General features: G+C 45.4%; 1 protein-coding gene across 9 annotated transcripts in view; it reads left to right on the top strand.

Annotated features, from left to right (window-relative positions):
- DAGLA (diacylglycerol lipase alpha) overlaps positions 1-12,846 on the top strand; it is a 77,458-nt gene that overhangs the window by 52,808 nt on the left and 11,804 nt on the right. For all 9 annotated transcript variants that reach the window (XM_088175527.1, XM_088175525.1, XM_088175522.1 and 6 more), the window contains 8 exons: positions 3,302-3,436; positions 4,105-4,182; positions 4,931-5,055; positions 5,979-6,135; positions 6,318-6,401; positions 6,520-6,597; positions 10,357-10,437; positions 11,727-11,869. In XM_088175527.1, coding sequence (XP_088031653.1) covers positions 3,302-3,436; positions 4,105-4,182; positions 4,931-5,055; positions 5,979-6,135; positions 6,318-6,401; positions 6,520-6,597; positions 10,357-10,437; positions 11,727-11,869 — 881 coding nt within the window. The remainder of the gene's footprint in view (positions 1-3,301; positions 3,437-4,104; positions 4,183-4,930; positions 5,056-5,978; positions 6,136-6,317; positions 6,402-6,519; positions 6,598-10,356; positions 10,438-11,726; positions 11,870-12,846) is intronic.

Below are 12,846 nucleotides of genomic sequence, written 5' to 3'. Positions count from 1 at the left end.
AAAGATCATTGGGAATTTTCCTGTGCTGCCATTGGGATTTTTTCCTTGCTCTTCTCTAGCAGGGAAGGGTAAAGCCTTGAAATTCTTTCCCCAAAAGCTATCATTCCATTCTCCTTAGAATCACTGGGAGCAGGTTGATGCCTGAGGGTGGGATTCACCCGCATTCCTGAGAACCTGCTGGAGAAGCAAGTCAAACTTTGGTGCTGGAAAACTTTGCTTTTGATTTAACTAATTTGGCTAGAATTCTGAGGATTTGAGGACTCCTGAAGGGGAGCCAGCAGAACCAGGGAATTGTTCCCAAAGGGAGGAGAAAGTCATAAAAATCAGGAGATTTGTGCACTCGCAGACACTGAGCTCTGAATTAGTTACAACCTCTCAGGGAAAAAGCTGGGATTTATCAAGGACATTCCAACAAAACCAGCAGTGGCCAAAAAATCCGCCCAGACGTTTAACTCCAGTTAGAAGGGCACGGAAAATGACAGGGAAAACACCAAGGGACCGACCACAGCCGCCGTGTCCTCACTAAATATAGCCCAGAGTTCGTGCTCCAAAAGGATGCAGCGGGAAAAGGAGCACATTGGAAGGAATGTGAACGTGGAGAGGAAGAGAAATGAGACTGGGATTGAAAGCTCCAAAGGGAAAGTGGAAAAATAAAGGAGAGTCAGGTGAACGTTTGTTCTTCCCAGGTGATAAATGGAACTAACAGCATTTCTTAGGGAGTGCTGTGGAATTATCCACAGGTGCAGCTTCCAGAATGTGGAAGGTTGCAGGAATTGTCACAGCCCTTGTGCAGAAATCCAGCACTGTGTCCTGGAATGCTGGCCCTCCCAGGATCCCTTTTCCTGGCTGAATTGCCACCATGTTCCCTGGGAATGCCCCTCTGGGAAGTTCAAGCCTAGGCCTGCCAGCTCCCAGCTTATCTGCTGGGGAAATCCATCTGGAAATCCATCTGGAAAACTGGAACCAAAGGAGCTTTGTGCCCTGGCAGCTCCCACAGCAACTTTTTCTTGGTGCTTCAGAGCAGAGGAGCTTCCCTTCTCCCTGAGAGCACATCCAGGTCACCTTGCCCAGGTGCTGGAGACTCCTGTCCTGAGGGCACAGCATGGATGCTGCCTCCTGGGAGAGAGAGCCCTGACAGGCACCTGAATGCCCTGAACAACTCCCAGTTAATTCAGGATTGTAATGTATTCCAAATATTTCCAGTTCTTTTTAACAAACTTTCCATTCTGCAGTGTCTGTTTCTCTTTTTTTTTTTTTAAGCTTGGAATAAAAGTGGATTCCAAACACCTCACATTCCTCATGCTGTTGAATTTCCACTTTACATCCAGCTTTTGAGCAATTTCCAGCCTCTTTTCTCTGCAGGAACAAGTCCTGACGTTGTGTCCTGGCATGGCAGCGTGTGGAATGGATGAGCACGTAATGGATCAGAAATTACTCCATTGCTGCCCATCCCAGACTCCATGGAAAAATAAAAATGTAGCAGCAGAGGATCATTGTCCTCTGGGCTGGAAAAGTGTTTTATGGAATGGACATGGCTTTGGGGAAAGGATCTGGGGTGAAGTGTGAAGCCTCAGAGCCTTCAGGGATTGTAGCAGAGCACTCCAGGTGGACAAACAGGAATAATGTCAGGTGTTCCCGCAAAAAGCTGTTCCTTTGGAGCGGAAAATACGCATTGAACTTCCATCAGGGCCTTTTTTTGTCAGAGCATCCAGGGCTGTAGCTGCCACTTTGGATTAATTGGTGTTTGTCCTGTTTCCTTTGGAGGCTCTTGGCATTTCTTGTGAGCTCGCAGGAGCAGTGCTAGGATTGATGAGGTCAGGATTTCAAGGATACTGCAGTTGGAATGCCGTTGGCTTTCCAAAGGCACTGCTGGCACAGAGAGTTGGCACCTGGAGCCCCAGTTCTTAATGGGGATTTAACTGGCTTTTGTAGGGAAGTGAAAAATGACAGAAAGTCGTCCCACATGCCAGGAGTTTGGCAGGGATAAAAGGATGTAGGTCATTCCTGCAGGGAAGAGAAGGGATTTACTGTCTTGATGGTCAAAGAAGGGAGAGGAGAAATCCCGTCCTGGAGTGCTCAGGGTTTCCACAACACTCCAGTCTTGTGGGTTTTGATGCTGGATAAAGGATACTATGAAAATACGGGATAAAGGTTCAGGGTAAGGCTGTGATCATCATCGTAGGAAAAGTTTTGGATGGCAGGAGCCAAATATGGACCACTGGTGGGTGCAGCTCCACGTTTTGTTGTTCCAGCCTCTGGATCATCCTTGTCCTTAGGCTGGAGTAATGACAGGTCAGCACTGACCCACATTCCAGCCCCTCTCCAGCCTCCCAAAATATTCTCTTGTTAGGTCTTGTGGGTTTTTTCCCTGTAGCACAGAGAAAAAAGTGGGAAGAGGACATTTCAAAATGTCTTTGTTCCTCTGCTCCAGAGCCTCTCCTTGACCCTCTCAGGTCACTTCCATTTCTGTCCCTCCTTTTTTGGGTTTGGTCACTTTCATTCCTGGGAATTCTGCGTTCAGTGACTCAGTTTTTATTTTTCATGCCTTTTTGCTTGGGTGTCATTCAAAATAAACCTGGAAAAGCCGGGCAAAAGGATCCCAGGTTTGGGAGAAATTTGGGCAAGTTAAATTTGGGCAGAAGGATCCCAGGTCTGGAATAAGTACTGGAAAGTTAAATGTGGGCAGCAGGGTTCCAGGTCTGGGGTAAATCTGGAGAAAGGTTCCCAGGTTTGGGTTAAGTTTGGGCAAGAGGATCAATATGGGAAAAAGATAAATATGGATTTATTTAAATATGGGAAAAAGGATCTCGGGGCAAAGTTAGAGTTGGAGAGGCTCTTAAATAGGACAAAATTAATGTTTTTTCCTCATGGACTGGCCTTTATTCTGCTTTAGAGAAGAAAGGATGACTCCGAGGTGGCACTGAATTGGGATTTGCTTGGTTTTCATCCCATTTTCTCTGTTTCCTTTAATAGAGAGAGCCTAAAACCATTCCCTTTCCCTCCCTTTGTCCTGCATGAGCTGTTTGGATGTCGAGGTGCCCACACACGGCACAAATCCAGCCCCCGAGTGGGACTGTGGAAAATAAACAAGAGACAATAACCATGTGATCAGTCCAGATCTGGCATTCCCTGCAGGAATCTCGTGGCTGTTTTGGAGGCAGAGCTCCAGAAAACGAATCCAGTTCTCACTTGGTGTCCTGTTTTGAGGCTTCCCACACCCAAACTCCTCCTCCTCCTCCTCCTCCTCCTCCTCCTCCTCCTCCTCCTCCTCGTCCAACCCCTCTCTCCCTGGATGTTGCAGGATGCCTACTCCGAGATCGCGTACCTTTTTGCGGAATTTTTCCGGGACCTGGACATCGTCCCCTCCGACATCATCGCGGGCTTGGTTCTCCTGCGGCAGCGGCAGCGAGCCAAGCGCAGTGCCGTGCTGGATGAGGTGGGAAAATTTGGGAATTTCACTTCCCAGCTGCTCTGGGATTCCCTGGGAAAAACAGCTGCATGGCTCTGCCCGCCTCATTTCTAGGCTGTTCTCGCTCGCTAAGGTGGGGAGGAAAAATAATGGTGATTTCAGCAGCTTTTCCTGGGTTTTTCCCTGTAGTTTTTCCCCTTCTAATGGCTGAGTGCTCAGTCAAATCTGGAATGATCTTCTCGTAGCAGGTGATACAGGAAAAGCTCTCAATCCCAAAAGGGCCTCCAAGGGGAAATAAATGGGAAGATTATTCCCACTGTACAGTGATGTGGAAAAGACTCCAACAATCTGCAGCAGGAAAAATTCCTAAATTTCCAAGCCACTGTTGAGATTGGCAGATTGTCAGCCCAATAGGAAATTGATTTATTTTATTGGGTCTTTTCTCCCTTGATTTGGGATTCAGGCTACAGAAGGAAAAATTCCCAGTTTTCCAAGCTGCTGTTGGAGTTTGCAGATTGTCAAGGCAGTAAGAAATTTATTTATTTTAATAGTTCTTTTCCCCTTTGAGTTGAGATTCAAATCAGGCAGGAATAAAACCACTGGAAATATTTGAGGGGCCTGTTCGGGATATTTGGGAGTTGATTTTTGTCTTGCTGTCACACAGAGGAATTTTTCTGTTTATTTGTAACTTTCAGGCAAACAATGACATTTTAGCTTTCCTGTCTGGAATGCCAGTGACCAGGAACACCAAATACCTGGATCTGAAGAACGCGGTAAGTCCCTGGCACGTGGGATCCTCCAAACCCACCTGTGATCATTGTTTTCTTTTCCTCACTGGCTTCTCTTATGCCTTTCTTACCCCTCTTTGAAATAATCCAAAAAATTCTATGAGAATTGAATAAAACTTGATTTCTGGAAGCTTGATCAGGCGATATTGCTGCAAGAGAGTCAGCGCTGTTATCCCTGATTTTTTGCTGATTTTGATTCATCCCTGATTTTGGTTTATCTCTAATTTGTCTCTGATTTAGATTTTTTTATTTATTTAGATTTTCCCACTTCATTTTGCCCCTCAGCTCTTCCTCTTATTTACCTCTGATTTCTCCCTGATGTTTCCCTGATTTTCCCCTCTGGTTATCCTGCTGTGTTTAACTCCAACCCCAATCCAGCTCTCTAAGATAATTGAGATTTCATAGGATACAATCACAGCACGTGGCCCTAAATTGGCTTTGTAGCCCTCTCCAGGCATCCTCTGGCCTGCTGGAAAGGGGATATTTAGGGAGCTCATTTCCAAATCTGCAGGAAACAGCTTCCTTAGCAGCATGGTGGGATACCCAGAGAATTCCTCAGCAAATCAGGCAGAGAAATCTTTGGGAGGGGGTGGCTCTTGCCTGGCATCCCCACCTCACTCTCAGCGCAGCTGGGAGAGGGGGCTGGCACTCAGCATGTGCCTAACTATGCAAAAAGGGAATGGGGGGAGAAATTCCAAGAGATTCCAGGCTCAGGGAGTGCCGTATCTTCCAGCAAGAGATGCAGCGGTACCGGGAGGTGTGTTACTACATGCTCTTCGCCTTGGCTGCCTATGGATGGCCCATTTACCTCATGAGGAAGCCCACATGTGGACTCTGCCGCCTGGCCAGATCCTGCTCGTGAGTGCCCACCCTCATCCCTCTTGTCTTGCCTGGTGTTGCCACATTTAGAAATCATTTTTCCCCGTATTTATTTCATCTCTTTGATGCTTCCTCCCTGCTCGATTTCTTTTCTGCCTTTTTCCTCTCCTTGTGTTTTTTTTCTTTCCGTCTCTCTGGGCTTCATATCCCAAAAGCTTTCTGAATCCCTTCCAGTTCCTCGTACACAACCCAGCCTGTCCTCTTCTCCATCCTCTCTGGAGCATGGAACAGCCAGCAGAGAGAACTCACCTGGCACAACACCAAGTCCAGAAAGAACTTCTTGGAGCTCAAAATTTAGAGAGTTGACATTTGAGTCCTAATTAAAAGACCTCCAAGATTTGCATGGCTTGGGCTGTGCTCTCTTGGATTAATTGGATTTTTCCAGCTCAGGATGTTTGCCCCGGTGCAAGAGTTTGTTTCCAGCTGCCAGAATTCTGTCACCAGATTTAATTTGGGGACGAGCTTTTGACACTTCCTGGGCTATTGGAAGGAATGTGATTCCTTGGGAACATTTTTATTTGTGAGAGAGAAAGAAGGAAAATGTGCTTCTCTTATTTTGGGATGATTCTAAACCCATTTTTTTCCTATAAATAAACCTGGAGATTGGTCAGTGTTGGTTTTTCCACACTGAAGCACTGGAAAACTGTACTTCCAAGGATAGTATCCTTTGAGGAGCCATCCCACCCCACCATCCTTGGATTCCTTGGGGACTGGCTGCATTGTAGCTCTCTCTGGTGCTCAAAAGGAAAACTGCACCCGATCCCAGATTTTGAGGTTTTATCCCTCACTTGGCACTCGCTGCCATTGGGGTGAGGTTTGGAGGACCCACCTTTCCGTTTCCTCTGGGAATGCCACTCTCAATCCAGCCTTTTTCCCCTCAAAGCCGTGCTTCCCTCCCGCAGATGTTGCTGCCTGTGCCCGTCGCGCCCGCGCTACGCTCCCGGCGTCACCATCGAGGAGGACAACTGCTGTGGCTGCAACGCCATCGCCATCCGGCGCCACTTCCTGGACGAGAACATGACCTCCGTGGACATCGTCTACACCTCCTGCCACGACGCTGTAAGGACAACCCCACACCCCCTCCCCCATGGAATTTACCTGCTTCCCGCTCTAGTGGGACAAAGAAGGGGAGCGAAGCCCTTTTCTCTTCCATTTCCATCAAGAAACAAATCCTGTCACATGCTCTGCCTCCTTTTCCCTGAGGGTAATCCAGTGGAAATGTCTCTCCTGGTCTCTTCCAGGTTTATGAAACCCCTTTTTACGTGGCCGTGGACCATGACAAAAAGAAGGTGGTCATCAGCATCCGGGGAACTCTGTCCCCAAAAGTAAGTGGGTATGCAGTGGCCTCCTCAGTGGACATTCCAGAGAGCTGGAGCCCTTCCCAGTTTGGAATCCTGACCGGGTTTCTACTCACCTGAAGCAAGGTGACTGCTTTTCTTGCAGGATGCCCTGACGGATCTGACGGGGGACGCGGAGCGCCTGCCGGTTGAGGGGCACCACGGAACGTGGCTGGGACACAAGGTGGGGGAAACAAAAAGAGAACGATCCCAAACCAACCCAAACCCAAATAAAATCTCATGGAATTCTCTAATTATTTCACTTTTTAATTATAAACCTCCAAATGGTCTTAATTACTTGCGAAAGAAGTTACAGAAAGGGCTTTGAGGTGTTAAATAATTAGTGGGAACAGTTAAAATTGCTGGGCGTGTAATTAAAAACTTCGTACAATCAGAGAATCCCAAATTGGGAAGGGCATCGTGGAGACCCACAATGAAATTCCTGGAGCCACTCAAATGACTTTTTCTTCCAACGACCTTTAAGGAATTTTCAATCAAAGCCTGAGAATGTGCTTAAAATTCTGCTGTGATGGGAATGTCCTCAAAGGATACTGGCAGGACTTGGATCCGTGAAATTAGATGGATGCTCTGTGTCTATGAGCAGCTCTGGGCTGGCTAAATCCATTTATTCCAGAGCTGACCTTTGCCCCCATCTGGCAAAGGAACGATGTGTGAGTTTTTAAGATGATCAGGAATTTGGCAGCTTTCAAAGGTTGGGAAAGGAAAATCCAGAGTGAAGGTTGGAAGGGATGGAGCTGGAAGTGCTGGTGGGGAGGATGAGATGTTGCTCAAGGTGGGATGTGCAGCTTGGAAGTCTTTGGAAGCCATGAGTTGGGAACTCCAGCTTGCCCAATGGTGTCCTGCTGGAATAGCAAACCTCTGCTTTAGGAAGTAGAACCATGGAATCCTGGGATGGTTTGGGTTGGAGGGGACTTTAAAGATCCTGTTCCAATCCCTGCCACGGGCTGGGACACCTTGGAGAATGGATTTTGGACAACCTGGATCAGTGGAAGATGTCCCTGCTCATGGAACTGGGATGGGTTTTCAAGTCCCTTCCAATCCAAACCCTTCCAGAATTCCATGCTTCAATGAAAATCCAGGAATAGATCCTTGCAGAAATTGGCTTTGCTTTTGATCTTTATATGAAAATATTCCACCACTGGTGACTTCCATGAAACATTATCAGTTTATCCCCTTTGTTCCAGACAGAGCTTTTATTTGTCCCTTGTGTTATGTCTTTTTTTGGGATTGCTGCCAGGAGAGAAATATTCACTTTCTCTGGAATTATTATCAATATTAATCTGCAGACAATAATGTGCTGTTGATTCCCGAGGGAAAACTAAGGGAGATAATGGAATTTTAAATGCATTTTTAATGTCCAGGAGTCAAGTTTAATATCCAAACAAATCCAGTGTCTCACTTACACATTTAATTTGGAAACAAGGACTTGGCTCCATGGGAGCTTTCCCAGGATTTGTTTGAATTGGGGTGTTTTCCTGCTGATTCTGTCCCACCCATCCCCGGGGGTGTTCATCAGCCATCCTAAAATTCTATGTCTTGATGTTTACATGAAATTTTTTGTCACACCACAGCTCCAATGTCACAAATTTAAAAATATTTATCAGGCCTCTAAACTATTCTGGATCAGAAAATAAAGCTGGAACTAAAGTTTAGGGATTAGAATGCAAAAAAAAAAAAAAAAGGGATTATAACTCGAAGAAGAATCCAACTTCACTATTTTTGCAATAGAATCCACTGATTTTATAACAAAGTTATTTTAAAAAATAATCCTCGGCCAAAGGGATGAATCCAGATTTAATTGTTGAATTCCCAGGACAAAATTAGTGAAAATAGGATATTATGGAGCTTTGTTTCCTGATATGGAGCCAACAAAGAGCTGCTGGAAAGTCCTGGAAGCTCAGCCACCATCCCACGTTGATAGAACGTCCAGTAATGAGAATTTATAACATTTTTCTCTCATAAATAGACCTTTCTGAGGGTTTTCCCCCAAAATCTCAAATATCCCAGAGCAGTTTTGTGCCTTTGGGGTGCAAAACAATGCAGAATATTTCCATTCCCTTTCCCTAAATCCTTGATCCATATGATTATTTACATGTGAACTTCCAAAATTAAGCCCAAAGAGTTTTATTAACTTGAAACTGATCTGTTTCCCAGAGAATTTATGGATGCTACATCCCTGGAAGTGTCCAAGACCAGGTTAGATAGGGCTTGGAGCAACTTGGGCTAATGGAATGGTTTTCAACCCAAACCAGGATTCCATGAAGTTTGGAGAATTTTTCCAATGGAAAATCTAAATGGAAGATTGCAGTCTCATTCTATAATAATTAAAATCCCTGTCTCCATTAGGATATAATTACCAAAAACACATCCTAAAGGCTGACTAACATCCCAGCAGTGACATCACCGTGGATTTGGGTCATGCTCTCTAAAAATAGAATCCCAAATTCACGGTGGGAATTTAGATCAGTGGCCTGCTGCTCACTTCTCATTAGGATTGGGAATGGAGACTCTTCTGGAAGCTGGGGAGCTGGGATAAGGCACAACCACTGTGGTGCTTTTTGGTGGTGCCAGCATCCCATAAATCTCATTTCCATGGAGTGGGGTCTCAGCTGTGCTGCTTCCCCTCTCCAGTATCCAGGTTGGGATCAAAGACATTTCAGATCCTGAGGACCTGGAAAATTCCATGTTTCTTTGCTTGCTTTTCCTCACTGGCTTCTCTAATGCCTTTCTGCCCCTTTTTGAAATGATCCAAGAAATTCCATAAGAATGGAATAAAACTTGATCTCTGGAGGCTTGATGAGGTCATATTGATGCAAGAGAGTCAGCGCTGTTATTCCTGACTTACTTCTGATTTATCCCTCATTTAGATTTTCCTGCCAAATTTCCACCCCCTCATTTCCCTCTGCCATTTTCACCCTCATCTCTTCCTCCAATTTACCTCTGATTTTCCCCCTCTGATTTTCCTGCTCTGTTTAACTCCAACCCTTGTTCCAGCACTCCAGGATAACTGAGGTTATATATATATATATATATAAAATTTTTTTTCTTTGCTTTTGGAGCCAGGAATCCTTTCACATCTCTGAGATGGAGAGTGAGCCCCCAGTAACATTCCCATTGTACTTAAACCATTTTAAGATAGGGGATTTAAATGATAACAGCCAAGGAGTTGATTTTTCTCCATTTCCCCCCATGTTTTGGAGTTCAGGCTCACTTCCCACTGAATTAAACTGTAGCATCATCAGGAATTTATGCAACAAACCAAATTCCAGTTGCTTTTTTATAACTGCATTGGAATTGGATCAACTACATTTGGAATCACCACACAGATAGAGAAACACTCCTCAGGAGAGGGGAGGAATGTTTAGACCAGATCTTTTCCATCTTCCAGCACTCCTTGACTTCTAGGGAATAAAAACCTTTAATAATTTGGGATTAATGTCCTCTGACAGCCAAATTCCCTTAATATTGATGGCTGGAGAAGACAGGAACTAATTCCTAATGTTGCCACTTTTCCCTCTGGTGTTTGTATTAATATCTCTATTAGAATAATTTGCACTTATTCCCAGATTTAAATGGAAAACTCCTTCCCAGATTTACCTGGAATAGGATAATTTGGTTTTAAAAACACCAATATTTAGAATATCCAGGTCTATTTCTGTGTTCTGTCTCGGGGCCTGAAGTACCAAATCCACAATCCTGTGTTTAAATTAATGGGATTTGGGGTAGTTTTCCCTCTAAAAGCCCAGGAGTGTTCCTTAATTAAGAACTGCCTTTACTCCTTAAACACCCAAAGTTTGGAAATGCAGAGGGGAATCAGTTCTCCCTCCATCCTGATCCATGCTGAGGGACATTCCAGAGCTTCCTCACCTTGTGGCTGCTGGATGTTGAGATCCCATTTACATCCTGCTGTGTCTTCCCACAGGGAATGGTGCTGTCTGCTGAGTACATCAAGAAGAAGTTGGAGCAGGAGATGGTGCTGTCCCAGGCTTTTGGACGAGATTTGGTGAGTACAACTTGCCTCTGGACAGAGGATGAGATTTCCATAAAAAACTGGGTTTTAAGGGAATCTCCATGTCCCTGAGTCTGTTGTATTCATTTCTCAGCTCTTCCTTTAATTCTTGTCCCTCTGGATTTCCAGCTAGTTACTCATTCATGGAATGGTTTGGGTTGGAAGGGACCTTAAAGCTCATCCCATTTCACCCCCTGCCATGGGCAGAGAATATTCCACATGATCAGATTGCTCCAAGCCCCATCCAGACTTCTTGCAAGGCTTTTTTAATTTTGAAAGCACCAATACTGCAGAGCTTCTGATTATTTTCCTTTTCCTGAGGCAGGAAGTCCCACGTGGTGGCAATGAAGGCCAGGGAGCATTAAAACCAAATCAGCAGGAACTAAAATCCCATTTTTATGGAGATTTTCTTCAGAATGCCATGCTGACTGTCCCTGTGGGCACATTCCTGGTGGCAGGGAGATGTCACAGGACTCAGGGGAGATGTTGGGAAGCAGCTTACCTTGGTTTATATGTTGGAAATGGTTGTTGAAGTGTTGCCTTGGGATATTTGGTGGATGGAGGAAGAGATAAACCAGCATCCAGCTTTTTGGGATGGAGCTTCATTCCTCTGCCTGGAAAAGGAACATGGGAGTTGTTCCTGTTGCTCAGGAGGAATTTTTCCTGGCTTTAGGTCCACAAGTGCCACCCCAGGTCCCCAGGGCCTTATTTCTGACAGTTGCCAAGGACAGATATTCCAGAGAAAAGTATCCAGTGAGGTGTAGAGAGACTTTCTGCATGGGCTTGGATGTTTTCAGGAGGGGCAAAAGGCTCCCATCAAATCCTAAATTATTGAAATAGCTGGTGTGCCTTTCTTTTTCTTCCCACCTTCTTTCTTTCAGGGAAGTCCCAGTAGGCCAAATGTAGAATTCCAGAAGTGGATGAACTCCAGCCTCCAGTGAGGCCCTGGCACAGGTTTCCCAGAAAAGCCATGTGTGCCCCATTCCTGGAAGTGTTCTAGGCCAGACTGGATGGACTGGGAGTAACCTGGGCTAGTGGAAAGTGTCTCTGCCTATGGCAGGGGATGGAATGGGATGATCTCTCCCTTCCTTTACATCCAAAACCATTCCATGATTCCACGATGATTCCATGATTCAGAGCAAGCAAAGAGCTGTTCAGCTGGAACCTGCAGTGTTCATGTATAGAAACAGACTCTAAAACTGGTGAAAGGGGGAGATATGGGGGATAAATTCAATTCAGTTTCCAACCTGACCTAGATTCCTTGTTGTTTCCATGTTTTTTAGGGAAGAGGAACAAAACACTATGGCCTGATTGTGGTTGGGCATTCCCTTGGAGCTGGCACAGCTGCCATCCTGTCCTTCCTGCTGCGTCCCCAGTATCCATCCCTGAAGTGCTTTGCCTATTCCCCCCCAGGTGGGCTGCTCAGGTACGTGTTGGGATACACCTGGGATACACTAAATCCTGTTTGTGAGGCTCTAGGGAGCAGTGAAATGCACAGGCAACCTGGAGAAGCAGAGTGTTTTCTCTGGGATATAGTTAGAAATTCAAGTTAGGATGGCAGATGGCCGCTTTCCCAAATACTCTGGTTTAAAACTGAATTATCCATGGCTCTAATATTAATAGAAAATGGGTGCAAGTTCCTTTCTCTCTGCCCACTCCCATTGAATAGATGGAAATAAAGAAGGTACTTGACCAAATGCAGGTGTCTGCAGTAGCTTATCCAGTTGTTTGGACTCCTTTTCCAAAGAAATTTGGATTGGATGTGATTTCTGTCATTCTGCAGCTTAAAACTGGTCACAGGGATTGTTCTGGTGTCTCTCCCTTGGCAAAAACAGAGAGAGATTAATGGTGAGTCCCTCCCAGCATAAATGGGACCAGACTTTCTGGTCATTCCCAAACAAAATATCCCATTGGATTGCTGGGAAGTGAGGAAAGGTCTTCCTAGTCCTGCCAGACACCCATGGGGATCCTTGGAATTAGCTATGAATCATGAGAAGCTTCTCACAGTAGTTCCTGCATCATATTCCAGGAGCAGCCAAGGATTTTAAACCATCCTGCTGCTGGATCTGCATGCTGGCATTCCTTGTTTTAGTATTCCCAGATCTTTTGCAGCCACAGAGCTCCACAGAGGAAGATATTTCAGGAGAGTTGTACAGCCTTCTGCTCCAAACTTCTACTCCTGGATCCCTTGGTAACTCTTGACTTGTGTCATGCCCAGGATCATCCCTAGGTCAGTGAGGCAGCCTCTGCCTGTGGTAACTGGTTAGGAATATTTCTAGGAAACTCAGAGTAGGAATCTTGATTTCTTTCTTCTTGTCTTGGAAGTCAGGTTGCTGCAGAAATTTGCCATCTGAATTCTCTCAAATATTGAGGTATTTCATCCTACATTGTAGCCTCAGGAGC

Source organism: Sturnus vulgaris, chromosome 18 (genome assembly GCF_052056855.1).
Source record: "Sturnus vulgaris isolate bStuVul1 chromosome 18, bStuVul1.hap1, whole genome shotgun sequence".
NCBI lineage: Eukaryota > Metazoa > Chordata > Aves > Passeriformes > Sturnidae > Sturnus > Sturnus vulgaris.
The sequence above is the reverse complement of the archived record's forward strand: the minus strand, read 5'-3'. Positions and strand labels throughout refer to the sequence as shown.